This window comes from Saccostrea cucullata, unplaced genomic scaffold (assembly GCF_032062105.1).
Source record: "Saccostrea cucullata isolate Sc308-1 unplaced genomic scaffold, CSIRO_AGI_Scuc_v1 ctg1124, whole genome shotgun sequence".
Lineage (NCBI taxonomy): Eukaryota > Metazoa > Mollusca > Bivalvia > Ostreida > Ostreidae > Saccostrea > Saccostrea cuccullata.
Window position 1 is genome coordinate 124073 of NW_026929674.1, and position 19502 is coordinate 143574.

Below are 19502 nucleotides of genomic sequence, written 5' to 3' on the forward strand. Positions count from 1 at the left end.
GAGAAATCATTCGACCCTATCTAGCTTGACACAACACAGATAATCTCAATATTTATGTGGTATCAATTCTTATTTAATATATCTAGTGAAAAAAAAAAAGTACATTGTATCAGCCATATTGCCCCTGTGTTTGAGAGCATTTCTATATCATTGTATAAAACACTTCAAAAGCTGAGGGCCTTACAGATTATAGTGAGTATCAGCCATATTGCCCTGTTGTTTGAGGGCTTTCTATATGTATAATACACTACAAAAGCTGAGGTCCTTATAGGTTGTATAGTGAATATCAGCCATATTGCCCCAATGCTTGAGGGCATTTCTATATGTATATATAATACACTACAATAGTTGAGTGCCTTACAGGTTATACGGTGTATCAGCCATATCGCCCCGGTGTTTGAGGGCATTTCTATATGTACAGTACACTACAAAAGCTGAAGGCCTTACAGGTTATAGTGAGTATCAGCCATATTGCCCCAGCGCTTGAGGGCCTTTCTATAGGTATAATACATTACAAAATCTGAGGGCCTTACAGGTTATAATGAGTATTAGCCATATTGCCCCGGTGCTTGAGGACGTTTCTATAGGTATAATACATTACAAAAACTGAGGGCCTTACAGGTTATAGTGAGTATCAGCCATATTGCCCCGGTGTTTGAGGGCATTTCTATAGGCCTGTTCTGCCTCCATCTTCTTTCCCTGTTGGTTCCAGACATTGGCCAGGTTACCCCAAGCTAGAAAAACAAAAAATATAAAATATATGAAGTTATGACCACATCATGTATAACTGAAAAGGAAGGAAATATTGATGGATTAGTAGACCAATATTCAAACTTCAGAATGCCAATCCTCCAAATAACGAACAACTATCTAGTCAATCATCATATTACCAGAATGTTTTCTCTTTAAATGCCGGGCCCCTACCCAGCACAAAAAGAAGTCAGAACCACACTGACACACCCTTTACCTGAAACTTCAGTCCACAGGTAAAGCCATAAAAGAAAAAAAAAGGAACAATAAAGATTTAGACCAGCAATTACACTAGTGTATAAACTCATTTAAGTTCTCTCTCAAACAAGATCAAATCAAACAGATAGGTCAATATGTAACTACAGAGCAACATGATTATCTTGAACATCTATATCTTGAGAACCCTGGATATATTGAAATATTAAGGTGGAAGTTCCACCTCTACTTTGTTTTCTATATATTTATCTCAAAACTAATATCTTGAACCCTAAGAACAGATTTCTCTTTCTTTTTTCTTGGTCCCATATAGTGCTACATAACAATTAAGGTTTGACTTTATTTCAACAAGCCTAATAATTCTTAATTTTTTTTAATGGATTATATATAAAATATTAAAGGACTAATGGAACTGACAGTCTGACACCCAGATGGCTGATGGATTTTAAATATTTAACCAGTAAGATTAATTCATCTTGTCTACCTGAACAATCCAAGTGTTACACCACAGACCACCAGATGTCACCCTGTGTCAGTGCCTATAATCAACCAATCAGATTGTTATAACACAGACCAGCTGATGTGTCATGTTCTACCACAACTAATGTCAATCAACTTGCATGTTTCCCCTGCATCATCAGCTAATGGAAGAATTCTACCCCACAGCCATAGAAAGGTACTACATGTGTACAATAAAATGTTTTCTGATCTTTATCAACAACTACAAACTTGTGTTCAGCATTTCAGAAGCTGTAAGCCTCGATATCAACAGTCAATCATCATGTGTTCCATCAGGGAATCCTTCCATTTTAAGATGGTCAACTACAGATCAGGCTTCAGGAGAGCTTTTAGGGCCTGAATGCTTACTTACAATTAGGAAGGACTTATGCTTTTATTTTTTTTTGTTTCCTGTCAGAAAACTTTTTTTCCCCTTTAAATGTATCCTTAGCTATAGGTTCATATTCCAGTAGCTAAAACATTAGCAATGCTAAATACAAGTTAAATAAATAGACAGAACCTTTTAATTTGCAGATTAAGTATGCTCTGAAAATTGGGTTTCCATGGACAGATGGAATATCATATGGTATATGTACCTTTTGGATAAAAAAGAACATCCTACAGAACCTTTTCCACCACAAATTAGATGCTGTGTATTAAAGTGTCAGCTTTTAAAATAAGGCAGAGTCATAAAAGACCTTACAATTTACAATATCCTTTAGCATGTAATTCATTTTATCTATTTTGGCATATTTTTAGCTTAAATTCTTTTTGAATTTTCTTTCACCAATAAATATCATCAATAATAACTACCAGGGTATAAACAACAGTTTAAGAGTTCACCTTTAGCTGGGTTGGTGGACAGTCCAGAGCTGTACAAATTCTCCTCAGATTGCCAGACTCTGTTACGGAGAAACGTCCTGCCAGAAAGCATTAACAACAGAAGTCCTACACTTCCCAGAATGCACTTCTTCTTCACTTCGTCACTTTTGTATTTTTTATATAAACTATTAGCACCATGCGCCACTAGAAGACAAAATCCCATACTAGGAATATAAAGCACTCGCTCCGCAATCACAAATCCTACATAAAAGAATAAATTTGTTGCTGGAATGAACGGAAATACCATCAGAGATATTGAGATAATTAAGATGTCTTGAGACTTGTAGATCAGGGATCCCCGCTCCATTGGGTCCTCCTCACTGCCTGTTGAACTGTTGGATCCTCGCCGGGAATGTTTATGACGTTTGCCATTATGACTATTTTTTGGACTACTATGGTTCCCGTGATGTGACACACCATTACCGTTTAGGTGCGGCTTCACCAGTGGAGATGTTTGACTATTATAATGACTGCTTTTATGTAAATAGGTCAATAAATTGGATGAAGCATAAAATAAAATTGCGTAAAATACAATGGAAAATACATTTCGTATATCTCCTATGGACTCGACCAATGGAATTGCATCCATGGACCAATCAAAACTGAGCACTCTTGGACACAACAAGATCCACATGTTGTACACCGGAAGTAAAATGTACGTAAGAAATCGTGTCACCACGGAGTCGGAATCTGCCGCTGGATTATCAGAGGGAGCGAACTCCGGGGGTTTATTTCCCATGAACATGATTCGGAATGCCACCAGGAGAATTCCTATCACAGCTAGGTACAGAATCCCCTCCCGAATCTTTCTGTTTCCCAGCTGTAAAACAGAAAAATATTTAAATCTTATTCCTTATATATGAACAAGGTTTTGTAATACACATTCAAAATCATCATAAACAATATTGTAATATCCAGAATTTTAGATTTTAATTTCATAAGAATGGGAAGGGGAAGAAGGGAGGGGGGGTTACCCCATAAAATACATGTAGTAATTACATGTGAGGTATCGACTTCAGGGGACATAACTTTTACTTTAATCTTTTTATTGCTCAATACTTGAACATTTATTGCATTTCTTGGAATATTATTATCATGTGATTATCTTTCAAACTTATCTGTGTGAACTGAAGTTTATATTTTTTATCTCTGGTTAACATAACTATATACACCAAACAGAGCTGCAAACTTGTAGTATGTGTATGTAACTAATCATCACTATTTTTCTGAGATAAATATTCATTTTATCATAATAAAGCTGGGTGAATGGAGTATAAATAACAAGTAATGGACACAGGTTTATTGGTTTGCTCAGCCATATAAACAACTTAATCCTTTATAAACTAGCTGTTAACATTTTACTACCCCTGAAGTTTGAAGCACTTAGAACAGGTTTTTTGAGTAGAAACTTTTACAAATGACAGTGCTTTATAATGATGATCTATTTTTATAATTTACAGAAGTAAAGTACGAAATAATTATACACAGCTGTGACAAAATTGCTAAGTGGTAACATATATCACAAATTCGTGGTCGTTAAATAAACTCGAACATCGTCGTCACCTTTGTTCAGAAGATCAAATAAATTTACGCATCACGAAAAATGCACAAAAGAGCAGCAAAATTAACATTACATATTAATTTCCAATAACTTGGCCAAGTAAAACTTCAAATGGCACAATTTCATATCTTTGTAATAGTTACTTCATTTATACTGTATGATCTCATCTCATTTGCAGATCTAAGTAAATATTTATTGTTCAAAATAGGTTTAGTGAGAAGAAAATGAAACAGTTGCTAGTGAAAAAAAAGCACTGTAATAAAAGTGAGGCAGCCATCGGAACAATGAATTTTGTAATAAGTCTGAAACTCTTTAGAAATGACTGGCTGCTGAATATAATAAAATTATTCCTTAAATCATTTCAAAAGTTTCAAACATAATGATCTAAAGAGATTGCGCTTTTTATTTTGAGAAGAGTAATTTCATGTAACAGTTTCCCATAACGTGTCCACGAAATATTGACATGGACGCCCTTATCTTAAATTCTAGAGAAATCAATTAACAAAGCAGTGTTATTATTCAGTGGGTTACGACTAGAACACACAAAATCTTTAAGACCCAACATAGCTAGGTTCCGAGGCTTTGATAGTCCAAAGAGATTTTAAAAACTCTATTAAAATATTTTATTAACTAGATGTTTAGAGTATATTCATTTCTGAAGCTTAATTCATCATTATCTATAAAACAACATTATTTCCAGACTACATCAAAAGGTATATATCAGGATATATTTGTTTTCTAGGAGACATTTTGTTGATTTTAATGCACCCCTCCCCACTTATTAATCTGATGTTTCATTAAGCAATATCTGGCCAGAGTAATATACAATAACATCTTACAAATCCATGCCTCAGTAGCTAACAACATACCTACATGATAATAACATACTCCCTTAGACTATAATTTATTAATCTTCTTTCAAAAATGAATTACATCTTTTTAAAGAAATTATGACAAGAAAAAAATTAATTTTCAACACATTATTATGAGATATGCATATAACTAATAAATTTTACATGTATTGAAACAAACAACTATGTTAATTTTTTTTTAACATGTTTAAAAATCAAAATTAATATAAAAGTATGCTGCAATTTAAAAGGGATAGATGTACTATGCTTTTTATTTATAAAGTGGTAGATTCTGTCCCCTAGATCTCAATATGTAAAAGCTTAACAGATTTCAAGGGCCATAACTCTTGATTTTTTTTTTATATTGGGTCATTCTTAATCCAAAGATTTTATTATATTACAGAAATTCTATACTTATCAATCACTTTTGTAAGTCAGCATGACTTTTTCAGTATCTTGTATAATCCTATCATGGAGGGAATTTTCTATTACAAAATAAAGGCAGGCGGGAAACCTGACATTAATTTCAGGTGATCAGTCAAACGGTTCTAGCCTCTAAGAGATTAAACTCATTTTATGATATCACTATCTTATAAAGTGAATGTTAATTTTACACCTTAAACAAATTTATCAAGGATTTTCACTGATTTCTCTCACCTGTATTAAAAGTTACAGATGTCAATTAGGTGCCGAGTTGATATAGATATATTGTTTGTTGGGGGTAATACATACAGTTAATCTTGTCCAAAATGTACAAAGGTTGCCAATGCGGGTTTTCGTTAAGACCACATATATAGGAAATACCCATCAAAGGGGTTAGCAGCTAAGGATTTAGGAAGAATTACTCTTCCACAGCACATGGAGGCAATAGAAATATTTTGACAAAAAACAAGTTGGATAAATTCTTAAAATGTAATTTTTCAGGCTTTTCTGCCCAATAGCTCTAGACAACTTATTCCCAGCTTAGAGCTTCCTTAATCCAACGGATCAGGGTTTTTCTGACATTTGATCAATAAGTGTGTTCTCATTTCTTGATAGAAGAATGAAGTTAAAAAAAACTTTGGCTTGCATTCGGGAAGTTTTAATATCAAGGAGGAACATGCAAAAGTGCAGTTTTTGAACAACAGAAATAATGCGGTAAAAGGTTGTGTTTCAGAGTTCTCTTCAATCAACAAAGAAATTTCTTATTTAATGTGAGCAGTTTAAGAATTGCAATTCTTCAATGCAGGATTTTGATTTTTTTTTTTTCGTTTACATTTTAATTTCTTCATCCATCATGCTTGTTTTCAAGTGACAAATGACATAAATGGTTAGACAAATGCAATTTTGAAATGCCCTGCAGCATGAAACTTTAATTCCATTCCATTTTCTTACCACTGTCGATTAAGCACTGCATCACAATATATCAAGTTATATCCCTTCCCTATGGGCAAAATGAAGATGCAATTTAATAAATTGTAAATAATGATTCAGACAAATGATAGAGTTGACTGAATATCCACTTACCCATCTAAATGAAATAATGTCTGCAATTTGAACTTTGTTGTGAACAAACAGATCATATGTAGCACACACAGCAATGACAGTGACCCCCTGTTCCTTTGTGAGCATGCTCGCCGTCGTAAATAGGGCTGTACCCATAATGCACATCAGCCCCCAAAAGGGGGGACCACTCTCTGTCACATGTTCTCTATATTTCACATACTGTATATAACATAACAAGGAAAGGAGGAAAAACAAACAGGCCCCGACATCGGCCCGTCCCACAATTCCCGCTACAGCTTCAGTGTGGACAGGATGGGCCGCAAATAGCAGTCCTGCAGTGAATGTGGAAAAATCGTCTCGCAGAAAAATTCTCGCTAATTTTGTAAAAACTGCTGTTACTATGACATGGAGAAGAATGTTTCCGAGGTGGTAACCCCAGGGACTGAATTCCCCGAGGTAATAATTGAGTCTGAAGGAAAGAACACATAGCGGTCTGTACGACTTGTGAGATCCACTGTGGGTGAGAGGCGTTCCCCAGAAATCGTCGTAGAACAAGTTAATAAGTGGAGTCTCTGGCAGCAGGTCCTGGTTCTTTTTTATGGCACGACTGAAAAAAAATAAAATACAATCGATACTTAAATTCATTAAGTCCCAAAATTTCATAAATTAGCCATTGAAAGTGTGACAAAATTAACTTATACAATTTTTTAAAATTTCAACATCCTTAAAAGTTAATGGCAAATTGTTATAATGAATAAAGTATCAAAGTGATGAATAATACTTCATAATTCTTAAGTTTATATTGGGATTATGTATATATACCCTGAAATATTAATTTGTTGTCCATCATAATGTAGTGCACACAAATTCTGAACATGCACATTTTGGTGCATTTTATCTAGAAAAAGTAATTTTTAAATGAACCAGAACTCTGCAAATATTAGAACTTATATTTTGTTACTGAATTTTTTTTAAAATTTTTAATGTCAGTATACATAAATTCAATATTTGTATTGTGCTGTGTTTGTTTAAGGCAGACTGCGGTTTGGCCACAGCTCGCTTTATCCTGCCCAAACACCTGATATGACCCAGCGGCTTAACATGTTTGTCTGGAGTTTATCTCTTCTGCGCTTCCAGAAAAAAGTTTGGTCAAAAACTGTTTGCAATTCAATTCCTCAAGTACCTTGACAAGATGTTTGCAAGCTTTAATTCAAACAATATTAAAAATATTTTGTGTACAAGATTAGAAAACTGTGTTTTTAGTACACAAGGAATTTCTTTTTTTGAAAACCTAAACACAAAGTTAACCCATTAGATGAAGAATATCCTGATCTTATGGAAATAAGAGATAAAAGGTAGAACTTGAGACCAGACCATGGAAAACACCTTTAACAAGAGTGCAAACAAAGTCAAACTCAGGATTAGACAATCAAACCTGCATTTAGAAAGACCCTACTCCCAGCAATGTTGAAATTGCTAATGTATGTTTGTGTCAACATAAGTGACCGGCCAATTTCTGGAGTCCAAAAGTGTGAAAGCTGTGTAGAGACTTAACAGGGAAACAACAAAGAATTCTAAGAAGGTGGCAAATTCGGAATCAGAAAACACGAATTGTCACACTTTAAAGTACACAAAATGTTTACTTTACAGAAAGAGAAAGTTAAAGACAACAAAACACATAAAAGGCACTTCCTGTCTGGGTTCCAGAAAATGACTGTTCTTTTCTCTTTTTCTGAATTTTATACTGGCAAAAATTTTATTCTTTTTTTTTGGAGTAAATAAATCCTGTAGGTTTCTATAGGAATTCAATAAGAAGGAGACACAAAGCTTTGTAGTTGTAACAAATAAAGTAATGTAAAGGCATCCTCAGATTCCCGATGATAAAAGATTCATATCAAATGCATGAAAAGGAATGATAATCAATTCAGATATTGAATCTGTCTGAGAAATGTCTAGTCAGACAAGATTGACCCATCCACCAGGCTCCATTAAAATGTTACCAGCACATAGCTGGTAAGAGAGAAAATGGCCAACTTCCAATGCATTGACATATATTTCATTTGTATAACAATAAACTACTGCAACACTTGGAGAACCTTCATGATATATTCATATTATGTGCACAAAAGTGTATGTTTTAATATTGTTTTGAGAAAAATTATGAGAAAATCTATAAAATAGGATCAAAAAGGAGACAGCAAATTTGAGAACCCACTTTCTCTTTGGTTATAGGTATCTCTTATCCTGAAGCTAAATTTGATGTCTATTGTCGCCTGAATGATGAGAAAATCTTCAGGGTTTATCATCAGTAACATTTATGTTCCTCTATATCTTGTTTCCTAAGTTAAAATTCATAGTCGCCAATGATGAGAAAATCCATAAGATCGGTGTAGGGGAAATTTAACAATGGATTTAACGGTGTGTTATCTGTGTCCGAATCAAACTGTCCTGAAGCGATCTGACCACATGGTGCACCTGAATCATGTCCGAGAGGTCCTTAATCCATGGTAACAGATGACCCCTCAATAACACTGCTAATATTTGCTCAACTGTAAAAGTTCTCGTGCATATTTGAAGAAGGACTGTTTACAGGTACTTTAAGCTGTATTTGCTCGAGTAAATTTATGACTATTGTAAATAATCTCAAATGCACTTTTTATCCGTCTAAAGAGGTGTAAGGATATGTTTTTTTAGGTGAAATTGCCACCTCTGACTGATTAAGATGTTCGATATTTACCCTTTTCTGTGAAGGCTGATATTTTTGTCGCCAAAAACAAGGAAAGACGTGTTCCTAGTGGCACTCCCTTCTGTGGGAACGTCAAATTTTGAGAATTTATGCATCTACTAAACAATTTCATATGCATTGGTGATTGTAATCAGCTCTTAGGACAAATAGTCTTATCAAATAAATTTACAACGGCCTGACACATTAAGACTACATTAAAAGAGAATGGTCATAACTTTGGAATATATCTAACAGAATTATTTACTTAAAACTTTTGATACCCACCTCATCAAATAATCTTAAAATGATAAAATGTGTTCAGAGAATTCAATTATGATACCCACTGCAAAACACATAAAACAGACCTATACATCAAATACATTAAAATTTTACACCAATGAAACCCCTTCTGTTGGAATATCACAACTACCGTTTTCATTTCTCTTATAATCTGAACATGCTGAAAGAGATTGTTTTTCTGTCACATATTTAGCTTTATAAATTTATTCTATTTAATTCAACTGTCAAGTCAATTAATATTCACAAGTCATGGATTTTAAATTTTCCTCTGTTTACTTGAGACCTTTTCAAAAAATGACAAGGTTTTTTAATTCAATATCATATTTCAAACGTGTGGAATAGCTGATATTCTAGTCCATTTAAGCTTGGAATCAGTTAACCGTGACATTGGGCTACTAAAGAAGGCATAAAATTTACTCCTAATCCTTACAAGCTCACTATTAACTTGTCACTCAGAAAGGGGAAAATTCCTCCAAATTAGTGCCCCAATAATGGCCACATGGATACCTGCTTTGAATTTCCTGACATGGATTTTCTCACAGTGTGCACTCACCTACAAGTGACCGTTTTGACAATATGTAATCAACTGGTAATACGTATGCTAATTAATGATACAAACGACTATTCCTTCTTTGTAAATATTCAGACATCTAGAAATGATTTGTCCTAATGTATTATTAAAATTATTCATTCAAACTCTTTTTCTTTTCTTTTTTTTTTTTTTTAAATTTTCAATTTCTGCTGGAAAAAAATACTATATACTTCATCCTTATAGGTCCCTTCTTCAAGGTCGCAAAAAATTCACTGTCATGATCAATAATCAGTTTTTACTACAAATATATCAATGAAATTTGTAAAGTCATGTCTTAAAAAAAAAATATGTTCAAAGGGTGAATCAATTTCTTTTTAAAGAAATATATAAGTCAAATTAAATCAATTATGGTAAACTGTAATGTCTGCGGATTTTCTAATGCACATGCAGCGAACAGGATTAAAGGCGATAGATAACAGAATTGCACTGTCACTCTACCCCGGGACTTTGTACAGGTTGTAGGTCAAGAATTAGAAAAGACAGATTGCATGATTTGTCTATAACGCAAGGCATGTCAATGAAAAATATTCAAATAACTGCATACCCAAGTCAATGTCAATGCCAATTGCAAAACAATATTGCAAGTTCACCTTAGCTTTGGATTCATTTTCTTTAAATGTAACAATTGCACCAAAAAAATTATTTTAAAGACTTAATTGATGAAAAAAATGGGTGATTTTGTGATCTTACACTGAACTTTTCAATCCATTATTTTAGTAAATATTTAAAAGAAATTCTTTCAAAAGAAAAAAACATATTTTTAATCTGCATCAATCAGACAGAAATTAGGGGTAAATCTGAATCTGATGGAGGTCTGGCTCCAATGAACTGTTAATCAAAGGTGTGCACCTTGCAGCATGCCACTGTATTAATGAATAAAGCTGGGAGGACGTAGGTACCTGTATGAAGAGAATTAATAGATTGTTTTACATCCCATTTGAAAATTGTTCACTCACATAGGGACGTCATCAAATGCCAGTAAAAGCTGGCTTCTAATTTAGACCTTTACTCAACACTCAGGGCCATTAAGCAGTGAGCGTTCTTTATCGTGCCAACACCTATCATGATTTGCTACCAAGATATATCCAAATGACCTGAAACTTTCAAATCAAAGCGCTGATCAAGGAATGGTTGCTATCTATTTTTTATCAACTTAGGTCAGTTGCAGATGAGGTTCAAACCCACTACCTTCTGATCTGAATGAGCCAGCTCTACCAATCAAGCTTTTCTGATGTTTTATCAGAATTGTGTCCTGATCAAAAACCATAATTTAAAAAGAAATCAAATATTTCTACTCTGTTGTCAAACATGCACTAATTATCTTCTAGACTTTTTGACCGTCCAATGTTGTTTCTATAACAACTCTGTTTTTCACATTGTTTTTACCAGTGTCAAGAAATGCATTAGGAGTGTATATAACTATATTCTTTGATGCTTGACTCCCTCTCTAGTGTATGATTGATTTTATTTAAATAATCATTATGATGTGTCTACAGGCAACACACCTTTTGAAGTAAGAGCCTTGTTTGACTTTTAAATGTATAGATATGTAAATAATTGATATCAAAATTGTTACACATGTGTTTCCCAATTTGCGCTTTACCCTTAAATTCATTATTTTTCCCACAATTATTGTAGCTTTGTATTTTTTCAAAAAAAAGTTTTAGAATAACTTATTTTGCTTATTTTTCTCCTTAAATTATTGCAATTTTATAGAACACTTTTATTCAAATTAGTTCAATCTCTATATGCGACTGCCCTTTTATTTTAAAGTCCATTCTTTAAATCACTGTTTTTCTGACATATTAAAGCCCCCGACTGCACCTTTGGCCACATATTACCTTTATCGCCTATCTTTAGCATTTAAAATTATTTGTTTATGAAACATCTTAGGCTGTCGTTTTGGACAGGCACCTGATCATGTAGGGGTTCATAATCCCCCTCCGCGGGTCATATTGTGAACTGTTTTACAGGATAATGTCTCAAAACTATATAAGTTTATGACCAGGTGCGGAATATTTAAGTGGACCACCAGTCCAGTCTCGCAATCTAATACTTCACACCTGAAAAAATTTAATGATCACAATTAACTGTCTCTGTTTTTATCTACTAGAATATAAATAATATGACAACTTATGAAGCCAGTAAAAAATAAATTAATGCCCACCTCCAAAAAAATATGGCAATGATAAATAGGAGGAAAAAATAAACTTGATTTTAAATAAATTCATGCTGAGCATTGATAATATCATATGTAAACAAGAAATCTGGTTTATAACAGACTTTAATGACAAGTAGAAGTCAAAGCTAGTGGAATTATCCCAGACCTTAAAGAACAAGAATGGGCAGCGTTATGTTGTACCAGGGCGTATTGGCACTGACTCTCCCTAATACATAGTACCACTCGGGTTTCCTGTAAAACCACTCAAGGGCAGACAGCGAGTTTGTCAAGGGATTAAAGGGCCGGGGACCAGACAAGGGTTTACTCGAGTCTGTGATTGATTAGCTGAAACCTGACCCACAAAGTCAAACATGATGAATGAACATTTGGTCCAAGACAAAAAAGCCTTCCATCATCTATATTGATCTTTCTAGTCTGTCATTATGGAAAATGATATGTTAATTTTGTGATGTTTTTTGTAAATTTTCATATTCACAGAATTTGCATGTAATGGATTAAGGTTCATGTATTTTTAAGACATGGGAAATGCTGGAACCCACAGGTTTTCTTTCCAAAAGATTTATGAAGTGTAACTGAGAGAACTTATGGGTTCTGAGGAGAAGGTATGGAAAGCTGCAAATGATCCACTTCAAAGCAGTTTATACATTTAAAAATCTGCTTTCAAGCATTTTATAGAAATACATGTAATATTATTAAAACATCAGTGTTGTCTAACATTTGTATTTGCAAAAATTTCTCATGAATATGGCTTGAAACCTTTGAATAAATCATATGTAAGCATGCAGTGCAGTCTGCTTTGATTTCAAAAGAAAACATCCTCAGATAAAAATCTGTCATGTTTTAATAACAGTAAGAATTATGCATCACATATTAAAATGTTTCCGGTAATAAGAAAATCTACATGTCTTCTGCTTGTTCTCACATCTTGGCAACAAAGAGAGACCATGTGACATTGGACACGGGGAAAAAACTATACGACCTACGTTACTAATTGATTGTGTCAACCAGTACAGAACCAGACACAAGGGGGACAAAAAATAAACCCTACAGGAATGTAAATGGGGTCATATGAAATTTTTATAGTTCATCAAAAGTTCTATAACTGTCTCCTTATCCTGTTAAGAGTCTCTCTTAAAATAACGCCACAATTTTCCTTGCATAGGGTTACCAAAATTGTCTTTCAGAGAAGAAATTGTATATCTTTACTCAAAAAATAATTACCGGAGGTATTTCACGACAAGGTGATTACGAGGGGTCTTATGCTTTCAGGTGTCTGAGTCTAGCAATCAATTCTCCGACACTTGCAATCTCAGTCTTCTAAAAGTTTGTTTACTATTGGACAATCAGATCTTACTCCATTGACAATGATTTTCTTAAGACAACAATAATGGGATAACCTTGCTTGAATTTCAACAAATTTGTTTTCGAAAAGCAATCAGACTTTAACAATGGTAAAAGTACCCTAACAGATAAGATCCAATCTGCTCAATCTTCAGCTCATCACAGCAGGAAAACTTCAAAGTAAACATTTAATAATTACCAATCTCTTAAGTTTCTCCCCTAATAACATGGATCACTTCTTTATATATGCATACAGGTCTTTGAAATGAGATATTTCTAGCATTGATGATTGCAGTTTCTGTGTACATTATCTGATTCCCTCTTTATGTAACAGGACATACCTTTCATACAGCCTATAGCCACTGTTTCTTATTTTTTGTATCAGACTTCATAAATATTTATCTATTTCTTGGTGGCAGTTTGGGATAAATGGGTAAAACATTGAGGAGTTAATAGAGCATCCCTAAAATGAAGAGAGATTCTAATGTCAAATTATAGTTAGAAGCAATACTCTTTATGTGATTTTCCTACATTACCAGGTACTTACTATAAACAAGCACAGTGGCGGATCCAGGAATCCCGGCGCGTAGTTTGGAGTTAGGGTAGGAGCTGATAGCCACACCAATAGAAATTGATTTATAAAATCTTATGTATATTTTTTAAAAATTTGCCAGTGAAGCATGGAAATAAAATGAGCTTTGTTTTAAAAAAAAGAAGAAAGAAAGACAAAGAAGTACAAGCACTTTCCTTTCTTTAATTTTTTTTTTAAACTTTGAAACAGCACATGCTTTATCAGGGAGAAGTCAGATTACATTTGAGTCTCCATATAACCATACTCAAGAAATTACGGTACTTGCTACCAGATCTAATTCTGGGAGATTTTCAGTAAATCCCTGATTTGCTGGTGTTTCCACAATAAGGGCCTGTTGTGCAAATCTCAATAAGACATATAATCTTGCCTCATGTTGCACTTCTGCAGAATGACCTGATTTCTGGAATAACGGCCATGTACCTGAAATAGGTCTAGGGAAACAACTCTCCTCCAACAGTAATTTGAGTAAATACTTAGTATATTAAATTCCAAAAATGTTCTAAATCATAGTAAATTTCCCAGATTTGGAGGCAGAATGGTCTATAGCGATTCCAAAAATATTGTCCATTAAAAATCTAAAGATTGAGATCAAAGCTTGATCACCTTAAAAAAAAAAAAAAAAAAAAAAATTCAAATTCCATTGGTAATTATTGAGTTCCGGCTAGAATGAAGGTTAAGTTTTCTTCTATCTGTTATATTGTTGAAACTAGTGTTATAATCATCAAAATTTTTAGGGATTATGCATTTTTTTTTAAAATATATTTTTCAAGGGTGCAAAATTCAGTTGAGGTTAAATATCTTTACAACAGCAAAGGGTTTATAATCTGTTCCCCTCCTGCTTACAACATTGGAGAGATGGGAGGGATAAGGGAGGGGTGGCGGAGGGGAGGGGTGTCTAAACTCTTAACTCTACTATAAAGATGAGTGAGGTATACAGTGTATTAGTAGACTTCTAAATCACTAAAAATTAAGTGACCCTTTCACTTCAGTGTAATTACTTATGAACTAAAACATCCTTTCTGCAAAAACTAAAATGCATCATTTTATTGTTATTGCATGTTTAAATTATCTTTCAAATATTTTTAAAACTATTAAAAATTGCCATCAATAAAAGAAGTAAAATATTATTCTATAAAACCTATTCACTACTTTAAATTCAGCAAACAAAACTTCCCCATAATGGACATTATTTTTTACTTGTAAAATAAAATTTATTTGAATAAAACAAGCCTCCAGTCATTTTTTAACCTGCACTGCAGTTATCAGTATTTTTTTTTTTTTTTTTTTTTTGTCCATAAAACTGATTTTAACTTTAGTGAATATAGCAGTCCTGGGAGTATATCTCCATATATAATTCAATAACAAACATTTTCGCTTGAAAATAACTGATGTTATCACACTTGTCTATAATATTTTTAAGTGCTTTTAAAGTAATAATGTTCATTTAGAAAAAAAACCATGGGTCCCCGAGCAGCGAATATTCAGTATATTTAATAATGCGATTCTGTCTTCATTATGTAAAGTTGAAGTTCAAGTCGTGTATTTTCATAAACTGGAAAAAATAACTCATCCTTGTCACAAACGCTTTTAAGACAGTAAAAATCGTAAAGTTGTGAATAACAATGAGCAATGCGCTGAATAAAACCACCATGAAAAGCAGGTATACTCAAAATGGAAGGTTAAGAGTGTTTCGAGTTAATTAAATTTTAATTACAATAATTTGCCAAACATGGTCAAATTTCCATTTATGCAGAATTTTGCCACACATTTATCACAGTTTGTTGAGAGCTTAAAGCCATGACTGTCACCATCATATGAAGCCGTTTACTATTGGGAAACCCTGTCATATTGTGATGCATGAACGCGAATATCCAACATTTATCACAGGAGACAAGTTACGGTCTGAATCTCTGAATCCATAGCTATCAGGGTTTAATTGGTGGTGGTCTACAAGTGGTACCAGACACCACCTTAAATCTGCACAGCCGAAAAAAAGCATTTCCTTAACTACCTGGCTTAATTAATACTAGTCCTCACAGAACATAAATATCAGCCATTACAGAGGATTTTTTTTCTATTAATAAAGTTGTTTTAAGCGTACAGTTAACTAAAGTACCGGTAGAAAGTCTAAATATTTTTTTTGATTTTACCATTAACCAGGCCTTAATTATACTGCAGCCATTTTGAAAATTTTAACAAAATTTGTGTAATATTAGAAAGCCTTGGACTCGAATTCAAAAGAAGTTTAACCTAACATTATATTTGTAATCATTAGTGCTCGGGTCTTTATGATTACAGTGCACCATAATTTGTCGAGTGAAAAAGAGTTCCACACAATAAATGAAATACATGCAAGGGCAAACTTTACAGATAAATCACTGCTAGGTCATTTTTTTGAAATTTAAATTCTTAAGATTTTAATTGACAGGTACCCTAGATCCTATTGAACCAAATAAATACGTTGCATTATAATAAATATTTTAATATCTTACGTTGTTTCTGCAATGATTTCAGATCAACTTAAAAAAAACAAATTTATAGAAGAGTTTTGTTTTCAATTACTGATGAGAAATTTTTTTCACGAATATTTTATATTTTTTCAAAGCTTATTTTGACCACACACTATGGGTGGGATTTTGAGGATTTACAGAATTCAAATATTGACTTTTCATAAACTAGTTTCAACAATTATACAATTAATATACTTCTTCAAATATTTTTACTATTATTATGAAGCCTAATTATTTGCTATCATTTATGTTTAATTAAATAAATTTCTTGGTTAAATATAACTTGTGTAAATATTTCTTTGATAAAAAAGATTGCCTGGTGCATCTTTTTCAATTCAAAACATTCATAAAATCATACACTATCGCAAATAGAATAAAACACTCAGGAACTTCGAAAATAAAACTCCCGTATCCTTAAAGGGTCTTCTGAGACTGAGTAAATGTTCGGACAATGAATCTTGATCTGGCCTTTATGTGACCTGAACTCCGTGATGGGACTCATGTTTACCTTTTTTTCTGTTTTGCATTGATCAGAATTCAGGCAGGGTTTACTCCCCTAAGAGGAATATTTACTTATTAAACATCAGACTTCGTCCATCATTGAGAGAGTAAATATGGGCCCAAAACTGTAAATCTTGAAGCCTCTTGTTTAAATATTCCTGAAAACCTGATACCACGCGAACCTCTCGGACCAGCTCTGCACCAATTAAATTCATCCTGTATGTTTGAGGTTCGGATTTTCATGAGTGTTAGACATAGAAAAAAAAATTGAGAATCAATTCTGTGAGACATTTGTGTGGTCTTTTCCAAAGTTTAAACCTGAAGATATTTCTTAACTACCTACCACATACTTTAAACTTTATGCACCCCTCTTAATAAGATGCAATTTTAACATTTTTTTTTTGACATCACTTTGAATCTACTCAAAAATTAAATTTATAATAAAAAGTTATATTTTTCAGAACTTTCAGATTGACCTTTTTTTATATAAATAATTATAATTCCTACTTTTTCCTCTAATGAACTTCAACCTTAAATTTTGACACAACTCCTGATTATCAATGGAGAATCCTCTCTCTGTGGTAACATTATGTCAGCAATAACACAAGTTCCCCCTGTTGGTATTTTTCAGTTACAATGCTCTTATTTTCACAAGTACTTTACGACACTTTAAACATTCTTTAGTATTTCAATAGACAAGCTAGTATTTACTCAATGTGCCGATTTTAGTTATGACGGCGAGTGATTTAAAAAGTGGACACTTTTTTATTATTCAATTGTTCGGGTAGGCTAAAATTAAGCGAATATAGGTATATGCTAAGTTTGCATGATAAGAGTTCTATTGTTATTTATTTTTCATTTAAACTATGATAGCTTGTCATCATTTTATCTCTAAATTTTCACCCTTATCAAAGACGAAATCGGCCGATAGTCAGAAGGTGTAAATATCGCCACTGTCAATTTATTGTCACTCGCTTCACAAAGAACAAGGAATACACAATTCACATAAAATGAAAGATGACACTTAAAAAATTCTTTTCTCCTTACAAACAAAAAGAAATGGCTCAAAAGTTCTATTTGCAAGTACGAAATCTATTTATAGACTCAAATACACATGTGCACGAGATTGTAAATAAACACTGCAACTACTGAATTTCGCGCAAAAACGCGCACCTGCAAAGCAATAGATCATACCTGTCGTCATAAGCAAAATCAGCATCCAAGGAATTCAGGTAGAGGACGAAGGACACTGCACTGGAAATTAGAACCGCCAGGTCCATGTTTACACCTTTCCATCGCTTTCACTGACTGATTGAAGTTGCCGAGCCGGTAGTGTAAGTTTAACCCGTCCGCGCATGCTCTAGTGTGTCGATTAAAAAAAAAAAGTTGGAGGGGAGGGATTTAAAAGTTGTCAAACAACTTCAGAATGATATCCCATTCATTGATTATTTGGAGATGTACACGTGGATTAAATGTTAAAAGAATCCTCACTTGGAATGGAATTTATTTTTTTTTCAAATTGATAAGTCATTTTATTTGGAAGACAGCAACTGGTTTGTTTATCGTTCTCACAGTATGCTGATGGGGTATAATAAGTAATAAAGTTATCATATATTGCAAATTTCACTGATTCTTTATAATATACCAGAGGATTTATAGGAAACATGTGCAAAACTTAGAAAATAAATTATCATTTTTATTTCCTCTTAATCAAAGTATTTTTTATCAGTTTAAAATCTCTGAAGTCTTTCTCCTCCTATTTTCTATCTTTTTTTTATTCATTTTAAATTTATTCATTTAATTTTTGGACTTTGAATACGGTTATTTTTGTTTGTTTGTTTGTTATTTCTTTATTTATTTTCATTTTATTTATTTATTTATTTGTTATTATGCTCTTTTTTGTAATTCCTATATAATGACCAGTTTGTTTATAATACATGTATAGTTTATTTTCATTTTAATTATTTTTTTTTAAACCTACATGTTTATATCTTCATAAATTCTAATATTTAAATTTCCTTTCTTCATGATATTTCGTTTAGATTATATCTCCGACTCGAGATGTGGTTATGCATTTACGACTGTAATTTTGTTTATGCCACAAGGAATGAAAAAAAAAAACCAGAGTCCCAAACTAACCAGACTGACTCGCCAAACAATGGAGGATTGTCAAATCCTCAGAAATTCGACAGTGTCCGCTAAATCTCGAGAGATAAAAATCTGTCTCCTTTCTATATTCCACGTACACACCATAATTAATGAAGCACACTAATAATTGGTAATTAGGAAATACAACTAATGCACCATACGTGCCTTGCACTTCTTGGTACAACGACAGGAAAGATAGTAGAAGACGAGCCCCTATGAAACATTATACAAAACTATTTATTTACTCTTTACTTTATTAGTGAGCTATTTCTACAAAGTGTTTACAAGTTCTTAACTAACGATTTGATCTTTAGAGAAATAATTCAATGATTTTAATAATTTTAAAGTGATAGTTTCCTCAACTCTTT

General features: G+C 33.0%; 1 protein-coding gene across 1 annotated transcript in view; it reads right to left on the minus strand.

The window, feature by feature from the left end:
• LOC134281752 (protein O-mannosyl-transferase TMTC2-like) overlaps positions 1-18343 on the minus strand; it is a 28056-nt gene extending 9713 nt beyond the window's left edge. Inside the window, exons 1-4 of the mRNA XM_062764185.1 lie at positions 18181-18343; positions 6265-6850; positions 2308-3166; positions 620-734 (exon numbers count right to left, since the gene is read on the minus strand). Of these exons, the coding sequence (XP_062620169.1) occupies positions 620-734; positions 2308-3166; positions 6265-6850; positions 18181-18266 (1646 nt within the window). The 5' untranslated portion in view covers positions 18267-18343. The remainder of the gene's footprint in view (positions 1-619; positions 735-2307; positions 3167-6264; positions 6851-18180) is intronic.
• Positions 18344-19502: the final 1159 nt, after the last annotated feature.